This window comes from Eupeodes corollae, chromosome 3 (genome assembly GCF_945859685.1).
Source record: "Eupeodes corollae chromosome 3, idEupCoro1.1, whole genome shotgun sequence".
Classification (NCBI taxonomy): Eukaryota; Metazoa; Arthropoda; class Insecta; order Diptera; family Syrphidae; genus Eupeodes; species Eupeodes corollae.
Genome location: NC_079149.1, coordinates 87,387,231 through 87,408,299, shown reverse-complemented (window position 1 = coordinate 87,408,299; position 21,069 = coordinate 87,387,231). Strand labels below are relative to the sequence as shown.

At 36.9% G+C, this 21,069-nt stretch overlaps 1 protein-coding gene across 2 annotated transcripts in view; it reads right to left on the bottom strand.

Moving 5' to 3' along the window:
* The window catches only part of LOC129952689 (neural cell adhesion molecule 1), a 610,611-nt gene extending 590,403 nt beyond the window's left edge, over positions 1–20,208 (bottom strand). For both annotated transcript variants that reach the window (XM_056065451.1, XM_056065452.1), the window contains exon 1: positions 19,384–20,208. In XM_056065451.1, the coding sequence (XP_055921426.1) occupies positions 19,384–19,435 (52 nt within the window). In that variant the 5' untranslated portion in view covers positions 19,436–20,208. The remainder of the gene's footprint in view (positions 1–19,383) is intronic.
* Between the last annotated feature and the right edge of the window lie 861 nt (positions 20,209–21,069).

The window sequence follows — 21,069 nt, the reverse complement described above, 5'->3', positions numbered from 1 at the left end:
AATTTTCTTTTCAGAATTAGAACTCTCTTGCGATAAAAGTTGAATCGGAACATAAGATGTTATAAACATATCCGCATCACTGAATTCGCCAGACGTTCTTTGTTTATATTCGCACCGGCCACTGCTTCCATCGAATCCCCATTTCCCAATTAAAGTCAGATCAGTTTATTTATTCACATTGAAATTTTTGTTTGTACATTGTACTGTAACACATTATTCTACCTCCTGTGATTAGATTAAGACTAGAGACACTGTTAGAATTGCAACTGGTGCTATATCGGCTGTAACAAACACGAGACATTTTTACCACAAACAAACACAAAGAAAAAGTAGACAAGTTTTACAATAAAACACAAAACCTGGTTGGTAAGATATTTTAATTATTACCGAAATTAGTCTCCGAATTTGCGCAAAAAAATCTTTTGTATTCTAAAAGAGGAAAAATAACTCAAAATTATTCTATAAGAATTATTGTGGGATTTTATGGGAATTTGATGTTTTGGCTCTTCCGAAAAACACGAAATATGAAAAAGTTCAAATTATGCACCATTTTCAATAGGAATCAAAACATTAACTACATATATTTTTTGAAGAAAATTGTCAAAAAGCTATTAGTATATTATTTATTTATTTTAATATTCACATCACCTTTTTTCCAAAATTTACTTTGAACAACAGACAAAAAATGGGTAAACCGCAATGTCGTATTTTCAGACTATTTTTTTTATAAAACCGCGAAAAACACTGATGTTTGTGACGCGACTGACTGCCAACAACTAATTTTAGAGGAGAAACCTTACTGCAACATAATTGTCCCGTTATCATAGATAATTATTGCATTAAAAAAAATTAGTTTGTTCAACCTTGAAATTTTGACTTTCGGCCTATGGAAGAAACCACTGTGCAGCGTCTTATTAGCAGCAGTTTACAAGTAGCGATTGGTATGCCAGTAAGTGCCAAACGTGGTAGGATGCGCAGCACTGTACCGTTCCTGGCGAGTTCAACTGCCTTACAGTTACCTGGAATGTCTCTATGGCCCGGCAACCAGCAAAGGTGAATATTAAACAGTTGCGCCTTCTATATTAGAGATGATCGACAGTTATGGACTGTTATAGAGTTTGTATAGACAGAGTTCAGTGATTTGATAGCATCTGAGAAAATAGGGATACCAGATGTTGATATCACGTTTTATTTAAGTTCCGCCTGGAACACGCTACAATGATTGGGAAGGCGGAACCAAACCCTTCTTTTGTTTTTGAACCATCTGTATTAAAATGGATTGACCCATTTTCCAGGAATGTCCTATCCTCCCAGAGAGTTCTGGGAGGTATAGAAATCTGGAAGTTTCTGTCGAATTGCAGTTGGGGGATGGTGTAGTCTGTGTGCTTTGAAATTGATTCTAAATACCTAAGAATTACGGAGTGGCCAATTTTGTTGTTAGTCACTGTGACGAAGCTTTGAGGAGACTAGCAGAGCTTGGAAGTATTTGTTTGTTATATAAATTAAGAGGTGTTAGGTAGAGTAAGGTGTCCAGTCCCGCAGATGGGGTCATGTCAAGTGATCCGCTTATACATAGGCAAGTTGGGCTTTATTTAATTTGTCGCGGTTTATAGCTTTTTCTGAAGCAGTCCACCATACTGCCACACCGTACAATAAAATCGTCTGATTACAGATGTGTATAGCCAATGCGTGATTCTGGGTTGTAAGCTCCATTTATTACCAATAGCTTTTTTACAAGAAAAGAGAGCTACAATAACTTTTTTGACTCTTTCCTGTACGTTGCGTTTCCAATTTAGTTTTTATCTAAGACAAGACGCAGGTATTCAGCCTAGTCTAAGAATTTTAATTGGATTCCTTAAATATAGGGAGGGTTGACAAATGGAATTTTGTATCTCCTCGAAAATAAGACTAAATCGGTTTTGTGTGGGTTAACACCCAGGCCACACCGATCAGCCCAAAGTATTAGTCTGTCCAAGGCATTTTGTAAGAGTTCTTTTAGGATGTTAAGATGCTTTCCTGAAACTGCTATATAGCAACGTCGTCCGCATAGGCTATCACTCTGAAACCCTCCGCATCCAGACTAGTTAGGATTTCATTTACCGCTAGATTCCAAAGGAGAGGGTATAGAACACCACCTTGCGGTGTCCCTTTACTAACGAATGGTCTACCAGAAGAGGTGCCCAGTTTTGAGTTACTCTCTACATGTGATTGCAGATCTGTCCATGTTGTTAGAGGCACCTTTCTTTTGAGGCTACTCATGTCAAAGTTTTATTCTATCCTGCATCAACTCATTTAAAAATGTATAATGGATATGAAAATAATAAGGGTAAGGTTTGATTCCAATCAGGAAATTTGTAAGATTGAAGTGAGGCAGAACCTTCTCGTTTTGATTTCATTTCCGAAGTCGCTAAAAACGTAGTCTACGAATTTATTAAACACCCTGTTTATTTTGTTTAAATAATTTTTAACAAATTGGCTTTATTGTACGTGAATTAGTAAGGTTGTGTGTGCACTCATAGAAATAACACATTTTCCTTGCTTCATTTTATTAAAATAAAACCGTGGAAATTAAATTTAAAATTTTCCACAAAAATAAACAAATAGGTGAATATTAATTATTATTTATTCATAATGATATTTTTAACTTTAGGGTAGGCTGGAGGTTTGAGCTACCAATGACAACAACTAAAAAAACTCGACATTTTTCGATGTGGAAAATAATTTTCTGGACTCATACAAATTTATTTTATTTGTTGTTAAGGCTTTGTTCATTGAGTGCATTTTTATTCGTGTTCGGTTGCTTGCATTAAGATCGTCCATTGAGGGGCTTCGCGTTGCGTTCAAAAACCGAACGAAACTTCATGTACATTTATTCAAAGAAGTATTGCGGAGTGGACTGTATTTTGTAGGTATGTTTAAAAATATAAAATCAAGTGGTCCAGGTCTAGGGTTGATGTACACTAAAATATGCAAGAGTAAACGCCAACTTGTTTAAATTTTTATATATTTTTATCCTTTTTTTATTTTTAAAAATGATAAAATTCAATCCAACAAAGTGCACGCAGAGTATAATTTTTTATTTTATATTTCATTGTGGCAAATATGCGGGTTGTTGGTTTTATTTGAAATAACTGCATAATATTTTTATATGCATTTGGTTTATGTTTTTTTGTTTGACTTCCTTTGGTGATGTTATTGCTGCCCCATAAGAACGGGACAAACATTTAATATTCAATTATGTATAAAATAAAATAAATGTTTTGAAAGAAAATAAAATAAAAGTTTGTTTATGCACATACACATTATAAATATTAACAAAAGACTTTATTCATTGATTCAATTTAAATTCATTTAATTCAAAATATTTTCATTGAAAGCAAACAAAATTGATTGTTTATCATTTTTGTGTGTTTTTGGACTTTGATTCGAGTGTTGAAATTCTTTTTTATTTATTCAATTGGTCACATTTTTAAATGTATGTCGATATATCAGATTTTCTGATAGGGATATTTGACATTTTATAATTTAATTTATGAACGCACCCTTTTACTAATAATCATCGAACTGTCATTGTCAATTTATTCAGGGCGAATTTATGCTTATCATTGATATCAATACTGAAAAAATGTTTGAAGGGACATTTTACTGTGGTTTTTTGTTTATTTAAATGGACATTGTGAACTGATTGGTTGGAAATCACCGAAAGAACTGTTTTGCAGTCAAATTGCACCGATGGATATTAATTGTCCTGCACAGCTTTTTACACAGCCCCATTAATAATTCGATTTTTTAATGTAAGGCCTTATCAAACATAACATTTTATTTAATTGGAAAGTTTGGACTTCCACATTATGAAAAAACTTCAACCACGGGTTAGGACGGTAAGCCTTTTGACTGACTTCTTATAGACTTTACGATATCATGTGTTAGAAATCACGATCTAAGAAATTTCAGAACGTAATGTACTCAGATAGCATTCTACTCATTTAATAGGATCTTCAGCAGAAATTGTGGACCGATTGGCGACATCGCGTATGTGATCGTTCCACAAAAGGTGGTTGGTGATACACATACCAAGAATATCCAGATGTTCAGTTTCGTCGATGCAAGTGCCATTTATGGAAAATGGCATTGGGGGTATATTTCGCTTTAACGATACAAGACAGCATTGCGTTTTCGAAGCATTAAATTCCACGCGGTTTCTTATTCCCCATTATACAATGCTGTTTAGGTAGGAATTTAATGAGCTTATAATATTTTGTCGTTGCAGTTCCACATCCGAAGAAGAGGGGTGTGAATCTGAAAACGAATATGAAAAGCTAAGAGTACTATCGTCAGCGAAACAATGAATTGGATTAGATGTTGCAGACAAGAGATCATTAATAAAAATGAGAAAGAGTGTTGGAGAAAGAACAGAGCCCTGGGGCACACCAGCATTTATTTTGTGGTTTTCAGACTTGAATCCATCTAATACAACTTGTATTGAACGATTCGAAAGGTAATTACTAATCCATGGCTTGATGCCAAACCCTATCAAATGCTTTTGAAATATCTTGTGCAATAATCTTACTTTCTCCAAAACTATGTAAAGATTTGTTCCACTGTTCGGTGAGATGAACCATGAGATCACCAGTGGACCTATTGTTACGAAAGCCATACTGTCGGTCATTAAGAAGCTTCCGTTCTTCAAGATATTTCTTGAGCTGATAATTAATCAGCGTTTCCATGGCCTTGGAAAGAAGGGACGTAAGTGCAATCGGTCGATAATTAGAGGGTGACGAAGATTCGCCTTTTTTTGGGAATAGGCTGGACAAATGCGGTTTTCCATCCACTCGGAACGAGACCTGAGGAGTAGGACAGATGAAAAAGCTTACGCAGTGGTTTTGCCAGCGATGAAGAACACCTCTTCGGAACAATAGCGGGGATACCATCCGGACCAGCAGATTTGTGTATGTTAAGATCTTTTAGGACTCTTGCTACAGTACGAGTGCGAAAAAAGATTTGCCCCATAGAATCATTAACTCGCTCAAGTACAGTTGGAGTCATAACACTTACTGGCATCGTAGAATTGGCGGCGAACTGCCTAGCAAAGAGATTAGCTTTCTCTAAAGAGCTAACAAATGGAGTGTCATTCACAACGAGCGTAGGAACCGAGGAAGAGGAAGAATACCTCATATTTTTTACAAATGACCTGAATTTGGGACATCGCAGTATTTTTTGCTGTAATTGTTGGTCATGTAAAAATTTGGTCCGTCGAATATGGGCGTTGCAGGCCTTCCTGGCTTACTTGAACGTATTCCGGTTTTCCTCAGTTGGATTGGCTTTAAAACAACGGAAACTTACCTTCTTAACCCTAATAACCTCTTTACAGTTTGCATCGAACCATGCATTTTCCTTAGGTCTGATGCTTTTAACCCTATTCGGGATAAAAGTTCTCATTCCCAGGAGAATCAAACTTGTGATCATATCAGTGCTGGCGTCAACGTCACTATCGAGGAAGCGTAGTGACCAGTAAAAGATCCTGAAGTAATTGTTGAGATCCCAGTTGGTTTTCTCGTATTGCCAAACGGTTCTCTCAGGAGCTTTTTCTTTAACTGAACAGTTTTGACACGAGAAATTGGCTTATATAACACAATGGTCAGATGTGCCTAGAGGAGATAGAACACTAATAGTGTACTAACCAGGGTCAGAGATAAGAAACAAGTCAAGAGTGTTTTCTGCTCGACCTACCACGTCCGATATTCGAGTGGGCTCGTTGACCAGCTGAGTTAGGTGGTTTAACTCAGCGAAGATTTCTGCACACACTCCTTCTGATGTTGACAGGCCCAAATGTCAAAACAATCAAATCGAAGCTTTTAAATTATTGTCACATGAAGAACTTACGGTTCTTAGCTCACTGTATAACGTTCTTCTGCTTCTTCAATAATCTTGAAGAAGAAGCTTATTATTACTGAACAAAGGAGACCGTCTAAACTGCACTAACCATAGAGGAATCCGTCTGCTTAACATAGCTCGCAAAATCTTCTCTTCCGTAATATGTAAACGTATAAAGCCCATTGTTAACAACCTGATAGGTCCTTGGTTCTAGATCAGGAATGTCCACAGTCGATCAAATATTCAATATTCATACAAGGTGATGCGTTTGTCATGCGATTTCTTGAACATCGTCAACACTAGAGTCACTATCTTTCAAAAGTCTGTCCAATTACTGGCATATGCTCAAGACAATAATTGAAAAAACAATATAGCTTTTACGAGTATTGAGGCAGAAGCCAAAAAAATGGGTTTAGCGGTGAATGAGGGCAACACAAAGTACACGCTGTCATCAAGAAAGAACCTAGAACACCGTGGTCTCGATCAAAACTTCACCATCGACAGACGTAAATTTGAGATAGTTAAAGACTTTGTTTACCTGGGCTCCACTATGAACACAAAAAACAACACCTGCTCTGAGAAAAAATGAAAAAGGACTCTTGCCAAACGCTGTTCCTTTGGGCAAAAAAATCAATCGAGTATAGTAAAACCCTATTTCGAGGGACCAAATTGTCGCCATATAAGACCCTCATCATCCCCGTCCTGCTATACTGTGCAGAAGCATGGACTATGACAAAAGCGGATGAAAGCACCTTAATTCGTTTTGAGAGAAAAGTTCTTCGCATGATCTACGGTAGAAGGTGAGTGGAGTTAAAAAGGGAACGACGAGCTGTACATAGACTTAGACAGAAGGATGAAGGTCCAACGACTAAGATGGCTGGGTCACGTAGACCGGATGGAAACCAATGCTCCGGCCCGGAAAGTCTTCGAATCCACACCCACTGGGCAGCGCAGTAGAGAAAGACCGAGGATCAGGTGGAGCGCACAAGTGGAAAGTGAATACACCCAACTTGGAGCGCGAAACTGAAGACATTTAGCTAGGGATCGGGCCAGGTATAGAAGTTTGTTCGGTGAAGCTTCACACAGGACTGTAGCACCGCCTTAAATAAGTAAGTACTCGTATTAGGCCTCACCAAAGCTTCTAAATGGTTAAAACAAGACAACCCATAATATCATAGTTTTATTTACTTTGTTAGGGAAGTTAAATACTTCAGGGTATCTCAATGGATTGACATTGATCCTTTAAAGGGTATTTCCATGGGTAAAATAAATCAATTCATTATCGATCAAGATCTGTTAAAACACAAATTAATCCTGTTTTTGTATTCTATAGGACAAAACAAATTGATTTTTTTTGATTTGAGATCAAATCTGATCAAATCAAATCTTTGCACTAATTTTAATATAATTTTTAAGGAGTTTTTAGCTGAAAACTTCACAGCTCTACCACACTCCTTAACACGTACACAAAGTGTCACAACGACAAACAAAGTTTCAATCTGAATCGTTTTCCATGCGCCACGAAAAAAAATCAAATTTTGTAGGAAATCTGAATTAACCCATGGAAAACCCCATAAGTGTGTTTAGAAATTTATGCTTTATATTGAATTTCGAGAGAAGTAAATTTTATTTACATATTTTCAAGTTTAATTTAAAATCATGTACACTTTCTACCTGACACCAAAGTTACAACCTTACTGACACATGACACTGTTTTCATTACACATAATTTAAATTGATTCATTGGTTTAAAAGTCAAAAAGCTTCATCTTCATTTATATAATATTTGTATATACTATTAATATGAGCATATACATATGCATGTATAAATGTATGTACATATATATGTATTTATGTATATAAGCACAGCATAGCCAACAACAAAACATTATTACTATTCCCAGTCCCAGTCCTTTGAATTCAACAAACAAAAAAGCAAACAAACAAACAAAAACTGTCAAAACAGTGAGTGGGGTATAATAATGTCAAATTACTGTCAATCTTTCACCAAACAAAACAACAGGAGGTTACAAAAATGTTTGTATATTAATATAAAATGATTATTATTATCGCCTTGCCATATTGTTTGCTTTTTGTAGCATAAGGGTAGGTGCTAAAGTTTTATTTTTCCTTTGGTTATAAATGTTTATTCCCAGACATACCGTACAGTCATATACGTAACGTAGTCGACGTAAACATGTTATATTCATAATTGCCATATTTCCTAATTGCACGGAAATGTCATTTCATTGAAATGTTGAATTTTTTCGGTAGAATAAATCAGATTTTGAATATAAAATGCTATAAATCATGGAGAGATTTTTTGTGGTGAGCGGTAGAAAAATGAAATAAAGTTAGAAAATATAAAAATGTGGAATTAAATAATTGTTTACATCATATATTTGACATGTGCTATACATGTATTGCAATAATTTTATTAAGTTTAAATGTTATTTTGCTGAATTCAAATTCAAAACAGAAACAACAGAAACGAGAATAAAATAAACTTTTTTTAAAAAAAAGCTAAGTTTTAACACAATTTCAAACATTTCTGCATGAAATGCACTTAAAAACCCTATTAACTATTATTTTTCAGCTCGTAAATAAGACATATTTTATCTATAAAACTGTTTGATACAGTGGCAACATTGCCTCTCACCCATCAGAGATGTAGCCTCTGAAGTGTAAGGTTTCACAAGGCTACCTCAGCGAAACCCCTGGTTTGACGACGAATGCCGGCAAGCGCACGCAGCGAAACAAGAGGCATACAAAACGTCGGACTAGAGCTGCTCGTGAGCTCAACGAGCAGAAGAGGAGAGAGGAACACCTGCTTCTTAGACGGAAAAAGCGAGAACATGAGAAGCGCACGATCGAGGAGATAGAGGGATGTCACAACAGGAATAAGGTTCGTAAATTTTACCAAAAGGTTAAAAAAAACCTCACAAGGGTACCAGCCACGAACCGAAGCCTGTAAAGACGATCAGGGGAACATCGTAGTAGAACCGCAGTCCATGCTGAGAATATGGAAAGATCACTTCTCCAAATTATATAACGGCGATGACGAACCTAATTCCTCTGTAAAAGAGATAGAACCACTCAACCTCGGCGACGCAGATCAACAATTCCGCCTACCCGACCTTGACGAAGTGAAGATAGCTATATCTAAACTTAAGTGAAACAAAGCTGCTGGAGCTGACGGCATCGCTGCTGAACTATTCAAAGCAGCAGGCGATGACTTGGTACGGAGCATGCACCAACTCATCTGCAAAATATGGTCGGAAGAAAGCATGCCCGATGAGTGGAATCTCAGCATAGTCTGCCCGATACATTAGAAAGGAGATCCTCTTAATTGCGCCAACTACAGAGGCATCAGTCTCCTTAACATTGCGTATAAGATCCTCTCTGCCGTATTATGTGAACGTCTGAAGCCATTTGTCAACAACCTGATTGGTCCTTATCAGTGTGGCTTCAGAGTAGGAAAGTCCACTATCGACCAAATATTCACACTACGGCAGATCTTGGAAAAAACCCAGGAGCTTCAAATCGATACCCACCATCTCTTTATCGATTTTAAAGCCGCGTATGACAGCATCTATAGGGAAGAGCTCTACCGAGCAATGTCTAGTTTTGGCATCCCTGTCAAACTTATCCGTTTGTGCAGAATGACGATGGCCGGAAAAGATCTTACCGATGCATTTGATGTCAAAAAAAAGTTTTAGACAAGGCGATGCACTGTCATGCGACTTCTTCAACATCGTTCTGGAAAGAATTGTGCAAAACTCAACCGTCAACACTAGAGGCACAATCTTCCAAAGGTCCATCCAATTACTAGGATACGCAGATGATATTGACATAACTGGAAGATCAAAGCGTGATGTCAGTGGACCGTTTTTGAGCATTGTGACGGAAGCGAAGAAGATGGGTTTAGTGGTCAATGAGGGCAAGACCAAGTATATGCTGTCATCAAAAAAGGACAGTGAACGACGACGACGTCTTGGACAAAACGTCACCATGGACAGCTATAACTTTGAGGTAGTTAAGGACTTTGTCTACCTAGGCACCGCTATTAATGCAGACAACGACACCAGCGCTGAAATCAAACGAAGAATAACTCTGGGAAATCGCTGCTTCTTTGGACTTAGAAGGCAATTGAAAAGTAAAGTCCTTTCTCGAGCATGTAAAATCACCTTTTATAAGACACTCATCATTCCTGTTCTTATTTATGGCGCTGAGGCCTGGACCCTGTCAAAGAAAGATGAGAGCGGATGCTTCAAGAGAAAAATTCTTCGGGTGATTTTCGGTCCGCTACGCATAGATGGAGAATGGAAGGGAAGATATAACGACGAGCTGTACGGGCTGTACAGCGACACTAACCTAGTTAATAAAATTAAAGTCCAACGGCTTAGATGGCTAGGTCATGTAGAGCGGATGGACATCAACGCTCCAGCCCGGAAGGTCTTCGAATCAAATCCCGAGGGACGCAGTAGAGGAAGACCGCGATTCAGGTGGCGCACCCAGGTGGAAGAGGACTGCAACCAACTTGGCGTGCAAAATTGGAGACAGCTAGCTAGGGACCGAGCTGGCTGGAGACGCATGTTGGTCGAGGCCCAGGTCCACCCCGGACTGTAGCGCCACCTTAAGTAAGTAAGTAAGTGATTATGATTATCCAAAATGATTTGGTTGTTCTTAGCCCACTTAGACAAAGCTCTATTTATAACCTTCTCAAATACCTTACTGATGCTCAGCAGAAGACTTAACGACCGTAGATTCGCCGGATTGGGGTTGTCCTTTCCTTTTTTCGAGAGAGGATGTACCACAGCTGATTTCCAACGGACCAGATAATATGCATTATTCAGAACGTTGTTAAACAGAGTTGTATAAATGCCCACAGCTTCCTGAGGTAAATGTCGTAGTACAATGTTGTACATACCATCGACACCTGGTGACTTCTTTTTCTTTAATGAATCAAAGATTAGCTGAAGCTCTATCTTCGTGACTTGTAGGGCATTGCCCCCGTTTTGCTCAGTGATGATGGCTTTTGCCAAGTTTTCGTCATTGAACCTGGTAAAACCGAGGTTTTCGGATCGCCACTGCATTATACCGCTACGCAGGTAGAAGTAGTGTTGCAGGGCTCTATTCTCCAGGTGTGATTAGTGCGAATGATATAATTCACTTTGCACGGAAAGCCGCCCCCACGGCCTCTGCTTTCTCCTGCGAATCCTCGACAAGAAAAAAGTCATCGTTCAAGACCGGCGTCTCCTGGATGTATTCCCAGAAGTATGTCTCTGTTTTCTGTCGTCCTCTAAAGCTTAAGACAAGGAAATCGTTCTGATCAATCCTCGTAAAAACCTTGTTAATTTGCGGAAACATACTCGGGTCACTAGAATTAACGGCCCGAATTTTCTTGTCCCAATTAATGTTTATTTGATAGTTTTTTTTTTGATCAATTTGCTTACGTTTTTTATCGACGACTTCAATGTGCTAAGACTCCAGCATATCCGTACTTACGCTGAATTATTTTATAGTATCTAAGTTTTTTTTAAAAAGTACTTAAATAGGTACAGATTTATTTCTTTTATGATGAACCAACAAAATTTCCTTCCTGTATTGCATCTTAATAAAACAACACTCATAAAATAAACCCTATCAAAAATGCACAAAGCCCAGAGTATCTTCATGTGTTTTCATTGCCTAGTTTACCAGTTGATTGATGTGGTTGACCTCAATCCACCGAGATTTATTTAAACACATAAAAACTAACCTCATTCCACTTATATGTATATATGTATACAACAAATATAGGTCCCGTGGTATACATATATAAAACCCTAAGCGGAGGTCTTGTCAAACATGTATTTTTATCTAAAAGATACAGCTGATAGAACTTCAATTTTTCTATCCCAAAATTATCTAAAATTTTGTACCTAGATGAATATGTGCAATTTGGCAATCCATTTTAATAGAACTACGACTTGCGACTGAGCTGAGCGCTGCAACAACGGTAACGTTAAGCCTTATGTGCAAGACTTTTCAAATAAACTTTTCCAATCGGAATGGTCCAGCTCTGCAATGGAGGTATAGAATTAGAGCTGACAGCCTTTCCCTTAGCTGCAACGCCACCACCCGCCGGCCGCCGCAACGCAACGTCATTTCCCTTTAAAACGTGCCGAGTTAAATATTTAATCTAAATATATGTGTGCCACTATAACAGTTAACCGGATTATCTTTCCACACAAAGTGTATCCAACCCAGTGGTAAGCCGAAATACACGAAAGGGTGCTGGAAAATTTGGTAAAGGTGGGCGTGGTACTAGTGGAGGTGGTTTTGGGCTAGACTCTCTCTCTCTTTTTCTCTATGAAAGTCCTAAATACACTGCATATATATCTAGATGAATGTAGAGATCCCACGAAAATGAGCTTAAAGTCTGTTGCAGAGGCGGAAGCAGAACTTAACCATGAGTGTTCCAAAAGTACCACTCATATATGTAGCTAAATATTTATATTCCTACTTAACAATTTGGTATATAGTTGCAGATACCTAATACTGACAGCAGAATTGCAATTTTTTGCAGAACAACAAGCGCTACGCGGATAACATATCCGCCAGGCAAAGCCAAGTCCGCCTCTCTACCTCTTCTTCACCGCAACGCTCGCTCGCGATTAAAAAATTCACTACTTGGGCGCTGCGCTGCCGCTGGAATTCTAAAACGAAAATAAAAACAAAAAAGTTAAACCAAACTAGAAAACAATGTCACAGTTATGGAGCGCTACTGCATAAAGTGGTATAGTACTAGAGCCCCATCAACCGCCGTCGTTGCTATAGCTATATGCGATGTCATCTAATACCCCTTGGATGCTATCGAGCGTGAAGCACTGGTACTCTAATTTGTGGCGTGGCATGAGGGGCTCTCGTTGAACACTGACCTTTTCCAATTTAAACATGAACTCGGAAAGTATGCGAGGGGGGAATTGGGTGAGTGACAGCAGCTCTTTTAATGGGGAGCACTCGGCCGGCGACGTGGACGGCATCGTCGTCGGTCGGTCGTTGTTGTCGTCGAGGAGAAGGATGATAGCTATCAGAATTTTTTTTTCTTTGTTTCAAATTAGCGTTTGGTGTTAATTTGTGGTCATACTGCAATGTTTACCCGGCTACATGAAGCCGGATATGTTGAAACCACAATGCCTCGGCTTGATCTCGGCTATTTGCGGGTGGACTTTTTTATATAGACTTGGTGGAAGGACAACAAAAACAGATAAATTGTGTCTAGTCACATATGCCTTATGACATAATGTCGTGTCGTTGTGCTTGCAAGTCTAGACCGTCTGACTTTTAGTGCATTGATTTGAAATTTCCCACGAGCTATGGCTATAAGCAAAGATATGCTATCAGAGAGGATACTGACCAAGAAGATTACTTATATACTAGAAGGCGCTTTGAAAAGATTATTTTTATTTTTTAGAAAGTAAAATAGAATTCCTATAGAAACGCGTGTAAATGGTTGATTGGTTCTGAGGCAGATGGCATTACGAGCATATTTACTTTTTACCTCATAAGGTGGTGCGCTACAGCCCTGTGAGAACTGGGGCCTCACCCAACAAACTTTTCCATCCAGTCCGGTTCCTAGCTAGATGTCTCCAAGTTGAAAGATAGTGCTTGTAGTGCTGTCGTGGGAGCTCTGTACTATTCTTTCAAGGATGATGTTAAAGAAATTACATCACAGAGTGTCACCCTGTCTGAAGCCTTTTTCGACATCGAAAGGTTGTTGTAGCAAAAATCGCCGAGAACGTAAGAATCGAGGAAAGACAGAACCCTTGAAAATAAATAAATCAATTTGTAGCTTTAAAATAAATTTTTATTTCAAAGCCTCTGGTTCCCGAGAGGTATATTTTGTATGGACAGATTATGATATTGGTTTGTAGGATTGATTTTACGGAACTACGGAAGTGTGCTAGCTGCTTAGGGATCTGCCAGAAAAAAAAGAAAACTCGCTTCATTTAACGCGCGCCTTTTATGCCTTCTGAAGTCTCCACGAAATACACAGGTGTCTCTTTCTATCTCAACTAATCGCCCATTCTCCTTCATTTGACATTTCGCTGCAACGTTGTTCTGATGAGTTCAGAAAAAAAGATCTGTTTGTGTTTTTTATTTTTATGGTGGAATAAGTTATTGTCGCAACATTATGTTGTTTCCAATGTCCTTGATTTTGATAACTGGGTTATTTCCAGTATCTGCCTTAATGTGAATATTTGATCGACTATGGACTTTACTGGTCAAAACCACACTGATAAAACCCTGTCAGGTTGTTAACGATGGGCTTAACCCGTTCACATATTGCGGCAGAGAAGATTTTTTAAGTGATGTTATATAGTTGGTGCAGTTAAGTGGGTCTCATTTTTTCAGAACAGCAATATCATTCTTGACAACTTTCGTCAACAAGCACTATTATAGCTAAACCACAAACACGCGTTAAAATTTTTAAGCAAGCCAAAAGCACCTTTTAATTTCCTTTTGGTATTTATTTTGCGATCTAAAGTTATACACATTTTTTTTTGAATGTTGGTATTGGTAAATTGATCGTGCGTCGTTTCTAAACAATTCGTATAGATTCCAACAATTCGTAACAATTGAACAATGAACAATTAAAAAAAAAACGAACAACAGACACTTTAGAGCCTTCGGGTAAAGTTTCTTTTTTAAATTAGAGCTAGTTCAGAGCGCCCTCTATCAACTTTGAATAAAATAACGAAACTAGTGGAGTAACGAACTGAGCAACGCTGAAAACATGCTTGTTTCGTGGTGGTATAAAAAAGCAGAAAACGAATACCAAGACTTTTGACAGCTCAATGCTCCAGTGCGTTTCATAAACAAATCGGAGAGCTCTGATCAAACTCTGCTCAGAGCCTATACTTGACGGGATCAGGCTCTACTCAGTGCTCTATCTTAACAGAGCGACTAATTCCTTAAAAGTGAAGACGCGACAGAGTTTTTAATGCGAAATACATCAAACACACTTTCAATTCGTTTTTTAGTTAAAGTTTATTTTAAAAGGGCATGGCTGTTTTTCCCACACCAAAATGTGAAACAATTAATGTCGGCTTGTAAGATAATACGGTCATGGTGGACTTTTCATTTTAAGAACCTTCATGTCATCAGAAAAAATGAGAACTTCACTTGAGCGTAGATATGACGTTATGTCGTTAAAGACAGAATGAACTATTAACAAATGACTCGCTGCAATTTGAAAATGAAAAGTTCTTGTAAGTGAAGTTAACTGGAAAGCCACTTGTTTTATTCAAGCTGACGAGTTTCCAAAAATGTTAAGGATTTCCTTTTCAAAAATGTTAATTGTCGATATAAAAAGAGAAATGAATTGGAGTCAAAATAAACATAAACAATAGTTTTCATATATAAAGCAGAGGTTAGTGTAGAAAAATATTTTTAAGAAAACCAATAATATTTTAAGTATATTCATTAAAGAAATTGCTTCAGCTAAATTTCCTCAACTTTTTAGAAAAAAAGCATTAATAGCAGCCAATTATTTCGTAGCATATTTAATTTTTAACTTCCCACAGGAAGTTATTGTAATGAGTCCGATTTGTCAAATTGAAAATTTTGATATTTTGGTTAACCCTAAATATCTTACGAACCAAAAACCGTAGAGACTTGAATTAAATTTTATATAACATATCGTAACGTGATACCAAACAGGTATATTTTTTGTGAAAAAAAATCAATGTAACGATTTTTTTTATAAATCAATAAAATTGAAAAAAAAACATTGTCACATCAAAAATTTTACGACTGAAATATGATTTCATCTCTAAAACAATTTTGTGCAACGAAGAATAATGTTTTTGACATCTGATAAAATTTTGAGAAAAATCTAGTTGACAGTTTTTTTTATAAAAAATAAAAATTAAAAAAAAACATTACTCAAAGTTCGTAAAAATTGAATATCGATTCAAATATCTTTTCAAAAACTTGAAATTTAGGCTTCAAGCTTATTTTATCTTATAAGAAATATTGTTTTCAACATTCTGAAAAATTTTGAGAAAAATCGAATTGACAGTTTTTTTTTACAAAAAATAAAAACCTAAAAAAAATTTATAAAAGTTGGTAAAAAATGATTTTCGACTCAAATATCTTTTTAAAACTTTGAGATAATAGCTTCTAACTAATTTTTTCTTATAAGAAATATTGTTTACAACATTTGGTAAATTTTTTAAAAAATTCGAATTGACAGTTTTTTTTACAAAAAAAAAAACTCTAAAAAAATACAATACTAAAACTTGGTAAAAATTTACTTTCGGCTCAAATAGCTTTTCAAAAATTAAAAATATTGGCTTCAAACTTATTTTATTTCACAGAAAATATTGTTTTCAATATTCAGTAGTTTTTATATAAAAATCCAACAGTCCGTTTTTTCATAAAAAATAAAATCTACAAAAAATAGTACGCAAATTTGGTAAAAATTTATGAGTACATATACACAAACTTTAAAGCAAGACAAATCGACAGGCGGGATGGAAAGTTATCAGTGTGGGTCGCATGCAAGCCTCTTTTTTACATTGTAAAATGTCTAGAAATGTTCAAAAATCGTAATTTTATGCGTAAGCATAAAAATTAACATTAGTTAGTTTTGGCGCGGTCAATTTCTATTGGGTGTTCGGTTTCCCCATACTGGAATAAAAAATGTACTTAAATCTATTTACTACATTCATTTAGTTGGTACTGTGTGTAACCATATTGCCTATTTCTTATTTGATTCGGTCAATTTGATCTTCCAAATATGCGTACAGTCGAAAAAATCGAGCAAACCGGGTCTGTAGAATATTTATAAACCCCAGTGCATGGTCGTACAGCTCGTACTGCAGGAAATATTACGGCTCTTTTGCGCGCCGAGGTCACGACGGCCATATGGCAGATATTTTGTTTGATACATAAAACCATACCAATATTATAATAATGAAAAAAAAATACAATAACTTCCAAAATAATTTGTGTTTTATTAAAAATCAGCATCGGCTCTTCAAAAATTAACCAACCTCTACATATTTGGTGATTTGGTGCTATTGGTGTCCGGAAAGTACACCTCTGTGATTAGTGAAATCACGGAGTCAGCTTTGAAGAAAGTTAGCAATTGGGCCACGAGTTGTGGACTAGGAGTTAACCAAAGTAAAACTGAACAGTTGCTCTTTACCACCAAAACTAAGGTACCGCCCTTCACGCTACCTCGACTCAACGGTCAAATCCTATCATTATCTTCCAGTGCAAAATATTTGGGAGTTATACTCGACCCTAAACAAAATTTGAAACAAAATATTGAAGTACGGGTTAAGAAGGCATGTGTTGCCTTCTACCTGCAGCAAAACTTTGGGCAAAAAGTGGGGACTTCAGTCTAAGATGATTTTATGGACGTACACAGCCGTAGTACGCCCAATCTTAACATATGGTTCGATTGTGTGGTGGCCTGCTCTTAGCAAAGCACATAATATTAATAAGCTAAAGAAGGTTCAGAGAACAGCTTGCGTGGGCACCACAGGGTCCATGCGTACTTGCCCAACGGACGCCTTAAATGTTATTTTGGATCTTCTACCAACCGACCTTTTTATTAAATACATAGTTTCCTGCAGCGATATAAGGCTGAAGGAATCAAACAGCTGGTTGTCAAAACCTTATGGTCACAGCAACACTACGAAATTGATTCCCTCAGATAATATCTCGGTAGACACTGACTTCTGCACTCCTACTTTGAACCTTAGTAAGGGTTTTAAGTTTATTTTCCCATCGAGAGAAGATTGGGAGGAAGACATCGTGTCGATAGGTTTCGACACAACCATCTTTACTGATGGCTCAAATATGGAGTGCGGAATTAGTTCTGGGATCTTTTCTGAGTCCCTGAATGTAGCCAAATCCTTTAGGCTTCCTGACTTTGCTAGAGTCTTTCAGGCTGAACTGCTGGCAATAAGGGAGGCATGTAAGATACTTAAACAAAACCCAAACCAAATCCGAAAAGCGGCTATCTTTACAGACAGTCAGGCAGCTGTCAAAGCCATTAAATCGGCTATATCCTTATCTAAATTGGTCCAGTAATGTCGCGATGAGCTTGCGAGCCTGAATATTAACCTCGGTGTCACCCTGATCTGGGTTCCGGGCCATAGTGGTATCGTGGGAAATGAACGGTCTGACGAGCTAGCCAGGCAAGGATACGCCCTTCATAGCTCACTTGCGGAAATGGTTAACATTCCTCTTGGTGCTATGAAGGGTAAAATTTTGTCTATCTACCAAACTGAATCAAACTGAAGGTGGAGCAATTAACCCAACTGCATTATATCTAGGAAGATATGGCCCACCTATAACAAAACCCGTACAAACGATCTTCTATGCAGGCCAACTCAAGACATAGCCAGGATTGTTGCGGTTTGTACCGGACATTGGCCTATAGGAGTTCATGCAGAGAAGTTGGGTATCTCTTACAATACCTTTTGCCGTAGCTGTAGTGACCAAAGAGAAAGTGAAACGATAATCCATTTCCTCTGCAAATGTCCTGCTTTGGCAAACACTAGAATGAAATACTTTGGAAAAACATTCTTTCAAGAACTTGATGGGCTATCTGAGAAAAAAATTACCAAAAACTCGTTTGACCTTTGATTGAAAGGGATAGATTGATAGAAAAGCTTCATAGCGATTATGTTAGAGCCATTTTGTCGCATTGAGAAAAAAAATTAGAGACCAAATCTTTTTTCTCAATGCGACAAAATGGCTCTAACATAATCGCTATGAAGCTTTTCTATCAATCTATCCCTTTCAATCAAAGGTCAAACGAGTTTTTGGTAACAAAACGGCGCACTACAGCGCTTATTTGATATCAGGCTAGGTTGCCTTTTTTTAAAACTGTGATTTGCAATGCATAACGTAAGCTGCAGAAGATGATAAAATTCCAAACCAAGTTAATTTTATTTTAATAATAATTTTCCAGATTCATTTAATAATTCCTCTTTTCCAGCACTTCCCGTAGAAGAGTAGGTCAGCGAACCGACACGACCCTTAAATATCTCACCCTCAATTAGATCCAATTTAATTCATGTAATTTGACGCCCTCAAAGGCCTTTCTTCTGTAATCCATCCATATTAATCTCACCAATGATGCCCATCGTTATCCCCATCTTCAAATTACACTTAGGTACTTTCGTAAGAGTTGTGTCAGCTTCGCAATCCATCATCATTCATTATATTATTGAGACAACGCATCATCTAGCTATTCCAATGAAGGAAGACCTTACAACAATATAACCTAAAAGACTATTATAGATTCACAACCCGTCATACTCTCATAATGCAGAGTTCCCGTTTTATATCGATTAGACTGTCAATTTGAACAAAATAACACAACAACAAAAGTTTCACCTTGTGATGAAGGTAGATATGTAGAGGAACGAAAAAAGTTACAAAATACCGTTAGATGAACAACTGACAATGGCAGGTAAATAATTCATGCTTAGCACTCACCTGTTAACGCAGCCAAATTCAGCAGTAATCCAATTATCTCCATTGTCTTCATTTATTTTTGTTCCTTTTATTTTCTTTTGAGAATCTATACTTTTGTTTCCTCACTTTTTCTTTCTTTCTTTTTATTTTTCCAATTTTTTGTATGGCACTGTAACTGTAATTCAATTAAGGATATAAATTCAAAACGCAATTTTTCTTTTCTTTTTTTATTTAAACACTTTATATCACCGAACGGCCGAACGGGGACGAATGACACAAGCAGACGTCAGATATGACAGATGAAAAGATTTTATAATAATACTAAACAATGATAAAAGAAACGCGAAGATGACACTTAACCAATCATCACTATACACCTACGTCCTACACTCACTATACGCACAGCACCACTCACTCAAGCTCAATCACCACCCACTTCTTGACCTTTTCACACGAATATATCTAATTTCACCAAAAATTAAATTAATAATAAGCAAATTGGAAATTTTCTTTTAACAAATTCAAATGGATTTTTTAACCAGCGAACCGATAAAAATTGTTGTAAAGATCACCAAGAACGGTTATGTACATAAAGATATTTTTTCACCACTCGGCGAAGGTTAGGATTTTATGTATTTCTCACGAAACATTAGCTAGAGCTAGTTTAGGAAATTATTCTTGACCGAAATTCTTTGTATTTTCCGCACCACACTAACCATGGAACTGTGGACTTTTTTCCGTTGAAAATAATTCGCCCCCAAACGAAGACGATGTGTGTTTTAATTTTGTTCGTTCGGTTTGTTCAACCTCGTTGGCCTTATGCGACTTTCTCCGATGTGTTGTGGTGATGGGACACTGTTTAACTGCCCCTAATCGTTAGAGACTCGATGCGTGATGGGGTGGTTGGTGGTGTTTCTGGATCCAGAGAGAGAAAAGAGAATGTTTATAACAAAATTTACTCTATGTGGTGAGACTTATGTTTACAAACGAAGCAACTGGTGTCAAATAAAATAAGGGTAGTTTGTATTGAGCTTTTTCGAAATTTGATTTAAGCTTTGTGGTGAAATCTAAACCAAGCGGAAACGGATATGAGGTTATGGTGAAAACAATTCTTAACTGTTATAATAAAATATTAAAGCAGCTTTGGAGTGAAAATGAATCCTACTCATACAGCTTTAGAGCTTAAAGTGTTTCTACTTAAATAGCTTCCGCCATAGTACTCTCAAAGTCTAATAGGGCGACATCTTTGGTGAAATTATTTTCATCAGGAAGATTTACGGATTATGAGAATTTTAAAACAGACGAAAATAGGAAAAGACAATGCTGCATTAACGAGAGTGTGTGTAAATAAGGAAAACATATTAAGTTTTAAAAGTTTACGCACACAACCAAGACCGACGTAGAGCTTTTACACTACTACAGCGCCATCTACTGATAAATTTTTAATATTCTTATGGAGGGGAAAAAAAAGTTCTTTTCCAATGTAATATTCAAACCAACTAGAACATTCTAAGAGAAGAACCTTCGAGACCTAGTTTCGATAACAACCAATTCGAATATACAGTCCGCTTCAACTGAATACGCATAGAAATTTTTGAAAATACTTTTTACATTTATTCCAATTATTGAGGGTTGTTGAAAATTGAGATTTGATACTTTGTTTTTAAATACTTAGTTTATTTTATCGTTGTCGAATTGTACTAATTT